Here is a 13054-nt window from a genome sequence, read left to right as displayed (position 1 = left end):
TTTGTCCTCGTATCAGGACAATTACCCCCTGGACAAACACCCGGAAAAATACCCCCCCCGGAAAAGTAGCCCCCCCCCCCCCAAGGATAATAACCCCCGGAAATTTCCCCCTTAATATAACCCTAGGATATTTAACCCTCCCCCTCCCAAGGACAACCAAGGGCAACCAAGGACAACCACACCCGAGAACAATCAATTCTCGATGCAGGCTCAAAATTCAGGGGAACACACTTCATTTCTCGGTCAATTCTGGTAAGCTACACAGATCTTCGTAATAGCTAGGCTGCATAGCCCTTTAAAAATAACAATAGAAGAAAAATAGTGTTCTTGGGATATTTCTACAACAATATTCTCTTAAACTGGCACACAAAGAATGAAAATGCTCGCTCAAACATTTCTATCTTCATCAGAACTCAATCTTATCTGTAAAAATTTATTCCTATCGTACTTCTTGTCTCTGTAAAATTTCCCCGAACAAACGATACTTCTTTGCCATCTATGCCATTGCTAGTAATATCCACGAACGTCCAATTCTGCCACGCACCCACGTCCATTCTTGGAATTTAACTAACTAGCTGTCTAGCTCTGAGCTATCCTTTTGGAAATTGACAACCATTAGGGATAGACGAGTTCCAGCTAAAGGATCAATGAAACTAATTGTTTATCCCGATCTCTTAAACCGTTGACCAGTAAAAGGGCATATAATATGATATATTATAATATATGTTATGTTTCAATTTTAGTTCCGCCCCTCACCCTCCCCATCCCCAAACACATGCAAGGTATTGCATTTTTTATTTGAATGTTTGTGGATACCATAGAAAGACACAATATATAATCTCATGAACTAACTCATATAAACTAATAAAGCCCACAAGTGTTTTGCTTATGCAGTTGTCTTTCTCCTAATAAATAAATAAACCCTCTAAACATACAGGTACACGACGCCCCCTTGTCTATGCCAGAGTGACCTAGGTTGAGTTTTTCAACCGAGAAGCGTACGGCGTAACATAACTCGCTGGGCTGCCCTTACAAAAAAAATCTCTATGGTACACCATACAAACACCATAGCAAATCTACCATAGATTACCATACAAACACCATAGCAAATCTACCATAGATCTACCATTCATTTACCATAGAACTAATTAAAATAATTGGGACAAATTTATTCATTTATTCAAATTAGGCCACACCTACATATTCTACCATAGAGCCACCATTCATATACCATAGAGCCACCATAGAGTCATCATTCATTTACCATAGAGCCATCATTCATCTACCATAGAGCCACCATTCATCTACCATAGAACCACCATTCATCTACCACAGAGCCACCATTCATCTACCATAGAGCCACCATTCATCTACCATATAGCCATCATTCATCTACCATAGAGCCACCATTCATCTACCATAAAGCCACCATTCATCTACCATAGAGCCACCATTCATCTACCATAAAGGCACCATTCATCTACCATAGAGCCACCCTTCATCTACCATAGAGCCACCATTCATCTACCATAGAGCCACCATTCATCTACCATATAGCCATCATTCATCTACCATAGAGCCACCATTCATCTACCATAAAGCCACCATTCATCTACCATAGAGCCACCATTCATCTACCATAAAGGCACCATTCATCTACCATAGAGCCACCCTTCATCTACCATAGAGCCACCATTCATCTACCATAGAGCCACCATTCATCTACCATAGAGCCACCATTCATCTACCATAGAGTCACCACTCATCTACCATAGAGCCACCATTCATCTACCATAGAGTCACCACTCATCTACCATAGAGCCACCATTCATCTACCATAGAGTCACCACTCATCTACCATAGAGCCACCATTCATCTACCATAGAGCCACCACTCATCTACCATAGAGCCACCATTCATCTACCATAGAGCCACCATTCATCTACCATAGAGCCACCATTCATCTACCATAGAGCCACCATTCATCTACCATAGAGTCACCATTCATCTACCATAGAGCCACCATTTATCTACCATAGAGCCACCATTCATCTACCATAGAGCCACCATTCATCTACCATAGAGCCACCATTCATCTACCATTCACTACCATTCAAAATACGCAACAAAATGTTACGCTTAATTGTAGCATTTTGAAATGGTATATTCAGAATGGTAGTTTGGATCTTGATCTATGGTTAGCAGAATGGTGGCTGTAGTGCGTTCTATAGTACACAGAATGGTGACTATAATATATTGAATTTTTGAGAAATCTTAACTTAAATGTTAACTTACAATACACACATGATGCTTATTAAAAAAATGAATTGAATGAAAGTGGCAGGATGTATTTGGTTTATATCAAAAGTTGTATGCATGTACATATGCTAAAAACTAAAATAAAAGGCAAGTAAAAAAATATATCACATAAACATGTACACTACAAACTAAAATGAAAGGCAAGTTCGTAATTGCAACACATATTACTTGGACTTATTCTACTAAGATGTAATAAATACCCACATATATATCACCCTAGTTCCTCTAAATAATCGGCAAGTTAAAAAGAAACAACTGAAATGTCACATACAGTGTGTACGTAAACATGACTAAAATGAAAGGCAAGTTAACAATATATAAACATGTACAATAAAAACTAAGGCACTGAGTTGCAGCACAGGATTGTTCTAAAACATTGTATAAACATGTACAATAAAAACTCAAATGAAAGGCAAGTTCATAATTGCAACACATATTACTTGGACTTATTCTACTAAGGTGTAATAAATACCCCCATATATATCACCCTAGTTCCTCTAAATAACTAAAATGTCATATATAGTGTGTATGTAAACATGACTAAAATGAAAGGCAAGTTAAAAATATATAAACATGTACAATAAAAACTGAGGCACTGAGTTGCAGCACAGAAATGTTCAAAAACATTGTATAAACATGTATAATGAAGTTCAAGTCAAAGAGGTTGTATATGTGAGTTCGAAGAGGAGCAGAAAATACAAGCCTTGCTGCTCATTTTTGGAGTCTCTGAAGGCGATCAAGGTCCCTCTGGCTGAGAATACTGAAGACCCAACCCTTTCTATACTCAAACTGTTTACATGATTTTGATAGACCTTCTGTGTCAAACAATCTCCCCTGTATCGATCGGTATCACTACCCCCACCCCATGATTCGATGTGTAACCTCGTCTATGCCATGTTCCATCGTAGGGCACTGCCACGTCCACATGATCATTTTCCCTGATGGTCAGATCCTTGTCCATGGCCCTTTGACGTAGGCATGCTGCCACCTTCTTCTTCTGATCCTTACTGGTCTGCAAAAAAAAAAAGAGTTTGTAATAAATAACAAGTAAATTTCAAGTTCCCTCAGGCCCCTTACTTATTAGACCCTATTACAAATATTTAGATTTGATTAATTTTCATCCCTTGATTTGACAAGAAGGGATATTGATGTACATGTATTATACTGTCTATCGACCATAACTAAGAAATAAAAATATGTTTGGATTAAATGTACGTACAGCTAAGATAATGTAATGAAGAAAACACAAGGCTGGTGACTAACCTCTTGGGATAAGGAAGATAAAGTGGCTATGTGCCTGTTGTAGCTAGGGGCTTCGACTAGTGGGGCTGTTCCGAGGATGGTCAGCAAGTCGCACAAGCTATCCCGTGCCAAACCAACCTCCGTTGCTGCCAGAGTAGCTCTGCGGTTTATTTCTGCAGACTTTCCACGTCCTTCGCATTCATTTTCTGATGAAGAGAATGTCCTCTCCTTCTTGCAAATGAAGCAACCAAGGACCATGGCGCAGTTCAACCCATTCCTCTTTGACAAATTCTCCAGAGGAATGAGATGCCCTGTAAAAGATATCCAAAACACTTTATGGAACAGGGAAAATATTTTGAAAAGCACAATCCCCAAATAATAACAAAGTGCTAGTTATGACATACATGTAGTATATTACACAAATACACATGTTCACAGATTTCACGACAATTCCGATGCCCCCACTTCGATTCACCATAGAGTAAAGGAGGGGTTTTTCGGCCACTTAAGACAAAATCCTATTTTTTGGACTCTTTACTTCCTATTTATTATCATTTCTTGTTCAAATCATGAAGCAAATACTATTATTATTTAAACAAAGAAAGAATCCCAGAAAAAAAATCATGAATTGCCATGACAACATTCATTTCAATTTTCACTGTTTCGGAGGTAGTTTTCGGCCTAGCGAGGCAGTTTTCGGCCGCATGTACAAAGTCAATAGGAAGCAAGCAAGCGCGCCATGCGTTTCCCCACTGATCTATAGCACTAGCGGCCGGAGCAGGTATCCCAAGCCGGAGCTTCCCGTGCTGAAAACTATCTCTGCGGTGATCAGAAATTGGAATCTGAATTAGACAGAGATATCGTGTGTGCGCTGCGGTATCCGGCTGCATTGATTAAATACATGCGATGAGATACTTTTGAGCTTGCGACTCACACAAAATCGGACTCTAAATCTGAAAAATACTTGAAATAAAGCTCATTTTATGGTACCCATATTCCTTACACGCTTAAGATACTTAATTTTTCAGATTCGGGGAGCGGGACCGCCGATTACATCGCTAAAATGTGATATTTTAGGGGCAGCCATTTTAGGACATATTTTCCATTGCAAATGTGGTTCTTCAGTGACTCTGGCATGGTATGGTATGTGTGGGATATATGATATGCTGGGCTTTCATCGAAAGGGTGCGGTGCGGTGCGGCGCGGTGTGGTGTGCTCAACGCACCCATTCGATAAAAGAGGGGGCCTTTTCTCGAAAGGGTGCGTTGAGAGCGGAGTACCGTTTTTACACACCCTTTCGATGAAAGCGGGGGGGCTTTTCTCGAAAGGGTGCGTCGACTAGTCTTTCGCACCAGTCGTTTAAAATGAGGATCTCGGACAGAAGGTAATAGTTGCCAATTTAAGTATATCGAAAATGTATTAAATAAAATGGAATGGTCTTGATTACAGAGTGGTCTCTTTGATGGGGGAGACAGAGAGAAGGAAAAAAGGGAAAGGGAAAGAGAAGGTAAAAGGAAAGAAAGAAGAGGAAGAAGAAGAAAAGAGGGAAACGGGGGCAAAGGGCTTTTGCCTCCTCCCCCCCCCCCCCGCCAACAAATAAATAGTAGAGAGAGAGAGAGAGATAGAGAGAGAAGGGAAAGGGAAAGGGAAAGGGAAAGAAAATATAAAAGGAAAGAAAGAAGAAGAAGAAGGAAAGAGGGAAACGGGGGAAGGGCGAAAGGGAGAGAGAGAGAGAGAGAGAAGGGAAAGGGAAATGGAAAGAGAAGGAAAGAAAGAAGAGGAAGAAGAATAAAAAGAAAAGAGGGAAACGGGGGCGAAGGGCTCTTGCCTCCTCCCCCCCCCCCCCCCCGCGCCAACAAATAAATAGGAGAGAGAGAGAGAGAGAGAGAGAAGGGAAAGGGAAAGAAAATATAAAAGGAAAGAAAGAAGAAGAAGAAGGAAAGATGGATACGGAGGAAGGGCGAAAGGTTCTTACCTCCCCCCCACCCCCTCCCGCCAAAAAAATAAATGAGAGAGAGAGAGAGAGAGAGAAGGGAGAGGGAAAGAAGATCTAAAAGGAAAGAAAGAAGAGGAAAAAGAATAAGAAAAGAGGGAAAGGGGGCGAAGGGCTCTTGCCTCCCCCCTGCCAACAAATAAATAAGAGAGAGAGAGAAGGGAAAGGGAATATAAAAGGAAAGAAAGAAGAAGAAGAAGGAAAGATGGATAGGGGGAAGGGTGAAAGATTCTTACCTCCCCACCCCCCCCCCCTCCCGCCAAATAAATGAATAAGAGAGAGAGAGAGAGAGAGAGAGAGAGAGAGAGAAGGGAGAGGGAAAGAAAATCTAAAAGGAAAGAAAGAAGAGGAAAAAGAATAAGAAAAGAGGGAAAGGGGGCGAAGGGCTCTTGCCAACAAAATAAATAAGAGAGAGAGAGAGAAGGGAAAGGGAAAGAAAAGATAAAAGGATAGAAAGAAGAGGAAGAAGAAGAAGAAAAGAGGGAAACGGGGGCGAAAGGCTCTTGCCTCCCCCCCCCCCCCGCCAAAAAATAAATAAGAGAGAAAGAGAGAAGGGACCGGGAAAGGGAAAGAGAATAAAAAAGGAAAGGAATAAGAATAAGAAGAAAAGAGGGGCTCTTGCCTCCTCCTCCTCCCCCCCGCCAAAAGATAAGTAAGAGCGAGAAGGGAAAGGGAAAGGGAAAGAGAAGATAAAAGGAAAGAAAGAAGAGGAAAAAGAAGGAAACGGGGGCGAAGGGCTCTTGCCTCCTAGCCCTCCTTCCCCTCCCCCCCCCCCCGCCAAAAAAAATAAATAAGAGAGAGAGAGAAGGGAAAGGGAAAGAGAAGATAAAAGGAAAGAAAGAAAAGAATAAGAAGAAAAGAGGGAAACGGGGGCGAAGGGCTGTTGCCTCCTCCCCCCCGGCATAAAATGAATAAGAGAGAGAGAGAGAGAGAAAGAGAGAGAGAGAGAGAGAGAGAGAGAAGGGAAAGGGAAAGGGAAAGAGAAGATAAAAGGAAAGGAAAAAGAGGGAAACGGGGGCGAAGGGCTCTTGCCCCCCCCCCCCCCCCCCCGCCAAATATAAAAGAGAGAGAGAGAGAGAGAGAGAGAGAGAAGGGAAGGGAAAGGGAAAGAGGAAAGGAATATAAAAGGAAAAAAGAAGAAGAAGAAGGAAAGAGGGAAACGGGGGAAGGGCGAAAGGCTCTTACCCCCCTCCCGCCAAAAAAAAATAAGAAAAGAAGGGAGAGGGAAAGAAAATATAAAAGGAAAGAAAGAAGAGGAAAAAGAATAAGAAAAGTGGGAAACGGGGGCGAAGGGCTCTTGCCTCCTCCCTCCCCCCCCCCTCGCCAAAAAATAAATAAGAGAGAGAGAAGATAAAAGGAAAAAAAGGAGAGGAAGAAGAAGAAAAGAGGGTAACGGGGGCAAAGGGCTCTTGCCTCCTTTCTTTCCTATTCTCCCTCTTTTTCGTTTTTCTCTTTCTTTCTTTTCTTTCTTCTCTTTTCTTTCCTTTCTTTTCTTTTTTTCTTTTCTTTTTCTTTTTTTCTTTTCTTTCCCTTTTACTCTCTTTTTTCCCCTCCCCCTTTTCTCTTTTTTCCCGACGGCAGCGCAATTTTACCGACAATATCCTGACAGGTGGGGGGGTGTCGCACCCCACACCCCCTTTGGAGACGCCCCTGCCTTCGCCACTGTTGGCGACCACAAGGCTATCAATACAAATTAAGACATATTAATGAAGATTCTTTTTTAATGTTGCAGAGAGATAAGTATTTTCTCTATGAACTCGTTTAATGGACAATAAATAATATTAAAAACATGAATACTATAGCGGTATAATGATGAGAGAGATGATTTAAGTCATACTTTTTTTTCAATGTGATTGGAGTGGACTTGAGGGTGGGGGGGGGGGGTCCCCCTAAGATCTCGGCCGTTTCACAGCCGATCGCCGCGAAAATGCATATTTATGGTAATTTATGCAAACAAGGTCAGAGAATTCACATTTTTACCCATAAATCATATATAATTCATATTCGAGCGTTCTTTTTCACTTCATATATTCGTTAGAATAACAATACGACAACAAAGTTGGAAGAGCCAGTTTATCCCTATGTTATCTCTTGTTTTGATAATTTGTATTTATGTATTATATTTTATATTATATTATATTATATTTTGTTATTCCATTTCATTTCTAACCACAATTCAACTATTTTTACCCAAAATCAAACACATTTACCTGAAACAAGACCAAATAACCAATGTTTTCTCTTTTTTAAAAAGAATAAATGGTATTTCCATATGTTTGGTACATAAATCACAAAAATGAGCGATTTTAGGGCTGACATGCAAAAACAAAAGGTCACGTGACTCCGCAATTATGACGTCCGATTTTCAACAAAAAAATGTTTCAAAAGATGCGTAAGACTCGAAAGAAAAAAGTCATGAAAGAAAAACTTTATATCTGCCGCGGTTCCGGAGCAGTCGCTAAATTACTAGAGAGCACTAATCTTTTTTGGGGCCCTCAAAAATTTGAAAAATCGTACCCCCCCCCCCCTTGAACGCCAAGGGGGGGGGGGTATCTCCCAAAAACGGTAAAAATTAACGTGTTTTTTTACACGTTTTTTTCACAGGGCGGAGCCCTCAGAAGCTCAGGGGTATTAAACATCAAAATTAACGTCGGATGAGCATAATTTTATACCTTATTTGTGACAGTGGCAGGACACAATTTGGTGTTGGGCCCAGGGGGCGGAGCCCCCAGAAGCTCAGGAGTTTTGTCCATTAAATAATTATTATTTTATACCTTATTTGTGACACAGGGGTCACGAATTGGCGTGGGGTCCAGGGGGTGGAGCACCCGGAAGCTCAGGGGTTTTGGGCAATAAATAACGGTCAGATGAGCATATTTTTATATCTATTTGTGACACTGGAAGGACACAAATTGGTGTTGCATCCAAGGGGCGGAGCCCCAAGAAGGTGAGGGGTTTTATACATCAAATTATCGTCAGATGAGCATATTTATATATCTATTTGTGACACTGGCAGAACACAAATTCTTCTTCCTCTTCCTCTTCTTTCGTTCCTTTTATCTTCTCTTTCCCTCTCCTTCTCCAACATAAGATGCAAGACGGATATATATCGACTCACCTTCTTTCCAAGAACCATACGGGCCTGGAATTTACTCCCCCCCCCCCAAGCAACTTTGCCTGCGACGCAGTCGAAACCTTCAAAGCCAGACTCTGGGAAGCCATCCAAGGGGGTAATATAATCATAGTCCCTCCCCACAACTGCAATGTGATGGGACTTAATTCTAAAATGTTCTAGAAGCAACAAACACTCTCTCTCGAACGATAACGTTCTTATTGGTCATCTTTATATCCCTCTTGAGGATCAGGACCAGGATCGGAACAGATTCTCTCTCTCTCTCTTATTTATTTTTTGGCGGGGGGGGGGGGGCAAGAGCCCTTCGCCCTTCCCCCGTTTCCCTCTTTCCTTCTTATTCCTCTTCTTTCTTTCCTCTTATATTTTTATTTCCCTCTCCCTTCTCTCTCTCTTATTTATTTTTGGCGGGGGGGGGGGGGGGGGCTCCGGGGGAGGGCTAGAGCCCTTCGCCCCCGTTTCCCTCTATTCTTCTTCTTCTTCCTCTTCTTTCTTTCCTTTTATCTTCTCTTTCCCTTTCCCTTCTCTCTCTCTCTCTTATTTATTTTGTTGGCAAGAGCCCTTCGCCCCCTTTCCCTCTTTTCTTATTCTTTTTCCTCTTCTTTCTTTCCTTTTAGATTTTCTTTCCCTCTCCCTTCTCTCTCTCTCTCTTATTAATTTTTTTGGCGGGAAGGGGGGGGGAGGTAAGAACCTTTCGCCCTTCCCCCGTATCCATCTTTCCTTCTTCTTCTTCTTTCTTTCCTTTTATATTTTCTTTTCCTTTCCCTTCTCTCTCTCTCTCTCTCTCTCCTATTTATTTGTTGGCGGGGGGGGGGGGGGAGGAGGCAAGAGCCCTTCGCCCCCGTTTCCCTCTTTTCTTCTTATTCTTCTTTCTTTCCTTTTATATTCTCTTTCCCTTTCCCTTTCCCTTCTCTCTCTCTCTCTCTCTTATTTATTTTTTTTGGTGGGGGGGGGGTGGGGGAGGACAAGAGCCCTTCGCCCCCGTGTCCCTCTTTTTTTTTCCCTCTTCTTTCTTTCCTTTTATCTTCTCTTTCCCTTTCCCTTCTCTCTCTCTCTTATTTATTTTTTTGGCGGGGGGGGGGGGGGAGGGAGGAGGCAAGAGCCTTTTGCCCTTCCCCAATTTCCCTCTTTCCTTCTTCTTCTTCTTTCTTTCCTTTTATATATTCTTTCCCTTTCCCTTTCCCTTCTCTCTATCTCTCTCTCTCTCTCTCCTATTTATTTGTTGGCGGGGGGGGGGGGGGGGGGGGAGGCAAAAGCCCTTTGCCCACGTTTCCCTCTTTTCTTCTTCTTCCTCTTCTTTCTTTCCTTTTATCTTCTCTTTCCCTTTCCCTTTCCCTTCTCTCTCTCTCCTATTTATTTGTTGACGGGGAGAGGCAACAGCCCTTTGCCCCCGTTTACCTCTTTTCTTCTTCTTCCTCTTCTTTCTTTTCTTTTATTTTCTCTTTCCCTTTCCCTTCTCTCTCTCTCTGATTTATTTTTTGGCGGGGGGGGGGGGGGGGGGCAAGAGTCCTTCGCTCCCCCCCACCTTTCCCTCTTCTCTTCTTATTCGTCTTTCTTTCCTTTTATCTTCCCTTTCCCTTTTTTCCTTCTCTCTGTCTCCCCAATCAACATAGTAATAACGAAAAAGACCACTCTGTAATCAAGACCATTCCATTTTATTTAATACATTTTCGATATACTTAAATTGGCAACTATTACCTTCTGTTTATTTGCAATCTATAAAGCGAGTGTTGGAAATCAATTTAATAAAAATGTAGTGACGAGAATAATAAGCAAATATTTTTTGTTTATGTTAGAATACAAAATAGAAGTTGAGGAAAACAGAACTAAAACAACAAATTTGAATATTATTAAGTGGAAGGAAACTATAACTAATTTAAAATCTGCTATTAAGTAAATAGAAATATAATTTGATTTGACCTCATTTAGACATGTGATTCAGTGATTTGTTATGAATATTTATGTACTATGATGTTATCCATGATTTTACCTGAATAAAGATTTATTTAAAAAACAAAAAAAAAACAAACAAAAAAAACAAAACCTTCTGTCCGAGATCCTCATTTTAAACGACTGATGCGAAAGACTAGTCGACGCACCCTTTCGAGAAAAGCCCCCCCGCTTTCATCGAAAGGGTGTGTTAAAACGGTACTCCGCTCTCAACGCACCCTTTCGAGAAAAGGCCCCCCTCTTTTATCGAATGGGTGCGTTGAGCACACCACACCGCGCCGCACCGCACCGCACCCTTTCGATGAAAGCCAATATGCTGTTATGCGATGGATTTTACAGGGATTTTACCATGCATCCAACGGATCGGCCGAAAACTGGTGATGGTCGATTACCCCCTCCTTTACTCTATTCTTAATCATTTGATTTGGCTTTTTGAGCCATTCACCCTTTGAGCATGCAATACAATCTCGAAGTAACAGTTTGCAAACTAAAGATATTGTTTGATAGTAAGTACATACCTCCCAGACACACGTGAGCCTTTTGCAAAGCAGCTGCAAGTTGTGGGCCACTAATGACGCGGATCTTCACATGTGGGACCAGGGCCAAAAATAGGGCTGTCCAAACACTTATTCAGGGAAAGCTTCCTCGATCTCTGAATTAGCTGTTAGTTCTTCTGGCACCTCTCCAGCATTCATGTTACTCTTCTGTAATATCTGGTAATGATCTCCTTTGAACACCTTCCTCTTCCTCACATATTTTGGAGTTTTGCGAAGCATTTTCAGTGAGTAGAAATTGGAGACCAACGGCTAGAAGAGTTATTCAAATCTTGGGCACAAGGTGGCAGCAAACAGCCCTTGTTATCTACTTTCTGCTGATATACATTACTTGTTACAATTTGGTTTAGAATTTTTTATTTAATGATTTCTTTAATTGATTGAGACTAATTGAGTGCAAACAGAGGCAGTGGAGCGACTTCCTAAGTGGGGGGGGGGGGGTGCCGGGGGGGGGGGCACCAACAAAAAGGGCACTTTCTGGAGAAAATAAATAGGGCGCCTACAAAGGGAAATCTCACAGCGAAAATATATATTTAAAAAAAAAACATTTGTATATACCCCCTATATTGTGATTAGATTATCAGGGATGATTTCAATATTTTTTTTATCTTTATAAATAAGATTTGTGAGGTCGCAGTGCGAAAAATTACATCAATTATAAAGAAGAAAAACCCAATCCTGATGGGTTTATTACATTATCAAAACAGAAGACTGAAAAGACCTTTGATAAGTACCATAATTATAACATCTAGAAATGCGGGTGTGCTTTGGGTGCAGGCGCGTACACAGGGGGGGTGTTTTGGGGGTTAAACCCCCCCCTTTGGTAATTTTTAGTGTGTAAACCCCCCCTAAATTTCTCTAAAACCCCCCCCCCCCCCCCTTTTGGATTTTTTTTTTTTTTTTTTTTTTTTTTTAATTTAAAAAAAAAAATAAAAAAAAAAATTCCCATGGTTGACCTAAAAAAGCTGACCTTACCCCCCCCCCCCAACAGAGCAAAATGTCAAATTTTCAAATTTCGAGACCACAAAAAAAAAAAATGTGTCCTCTTACCCCCCCCCCCCGCGCTTATTCAGCGGTCGGCTGAGTCGTTGCGATTTTTTGGGGACCAAAAAAAAAGTGACCTCTTACCCCCCCCCCCCCCCCCGCTTATTCAGCGGCTGGCTGAGTCGTTGCGAAATTTTCGGCCCGATATATAAATGTTAAAACCCCCCCCTTGAAAAAATCCTGCGTACGCGCCTGTTTGGGTGATATTGCTCTTAGTAGCTGGAAATTAGGGGCACGTGATGAGAGGAAAAGGGGACACTTATCGAAAAGGGTGACACTTATTAGAAGAAAAAAAAGGAGCACATGTCAAATTACAACGGGTAATTATCAGAAGGTGAAAATGGGGCACGTACGTATCATTGTTAAAGGGTAATTATCTGAGGTGAAAAGAAAAGGGGCACTTATGAGAATGAAAAAGGGGCACTAATAATAAGGGGAAATGTTGATTTGTTGTACGAAAAGGGGCACCGATCAGTTTTTAATAGGGGCATTTAATACAAGGGGAAGGGGGGGGGGATTTATGAGAAGGGGGAAGTGCAGGCTATTATTAAAAAGAAAAGAGGCACATGTCAAGATAAACGGGGCACTTATGAGAGATGAAAAGGGGGTAATTATGGGTAGGGGATGGGGCACTTATAAAAGAAGGAAAAAGAGCATTTATTAGGAAGGGAAGGGGGCATTTATGATAAAGGGAAGGGGCTCTCTTTTAAATGGGGCAAAATAAAAGGGGCAGTTATTGAAGATGAAAAGAGCACTAATCAGGAGGAAAAGGGACACTTGTCAAAAATAAAACGAGTACCTCTCAGAATTTAATAGGGTCAT

The 13054-nt window shown here is 41.5% G+C and overlaps 1 protein-coding gene across 1 annotated transcript; it reads right to left on the bottom strand.

Moving 5' to 3' along the window:
• Window positions 1-2327: 2327 nt before the first annotated feature.
• On the bottom strand, window positions 2328-11605 carry LOC756804. Its single transcript, XM_030986258.1, has 3 exons — window positions 11153-11605; window positions 3583-3872; window positions 2328-3331 (listed from the first exon to the last, which is right to left on the bottom strand). The coding sequence occupies exons 2-3, from the start codon at window positions 3817-3819 to the stop codon at window positions 3140-3142; spliced, it is 429 nt and encodes a 142-aa protein (XP_030842118.1). The 5' UTR covers window positions 3820-3872; window positions 11153-11605; the 3' UTR covers window positions 2328-3139.
• Between the last annotated feature and the right edge of the window lie 1449 nt (window positions 11606-13054).

Source organism: Strongylocentrotus purpuratus, unplaced genomic scaffold (assembly GCF_000002235.5).
Source record: "Strongylocentrotus purpuratus isolate Spur 01 unplaced genomic scaffold, Spur_5.0 spur5_scaffold_15, whole genome shotgun sequence".
Classification (NCBI taxonomy): domain Eukaryota; kingdom Metazoa; phylum Echinodermata; class Echinoidea; order Camarodonta; family Strongylocentrotidae; genus Strongylocentrotus; species Strongylocentrotus purpuratus.
This window is presented reverse-complemented; position numbering and strand designations above follow the sequence as displayed.

Bases quoted from the DNA above. Each gene is read 5' to 3' on its own strand.
- LOC756804 (XM_030986258.1), bottom strand. From the start codon at position 3,819: ATGGTCCTTGGTTGCTTCATTTGCAAGAAGGAGAGGACATTCTCTTCA. The intron at 3,332-3,582 runs GTTAGTCACCAG...TTTTTTTTGCAG, and splicing joins TATCTTCCTTATCCCAAGAG to ACCAGTAAGGATCAGAAGAA.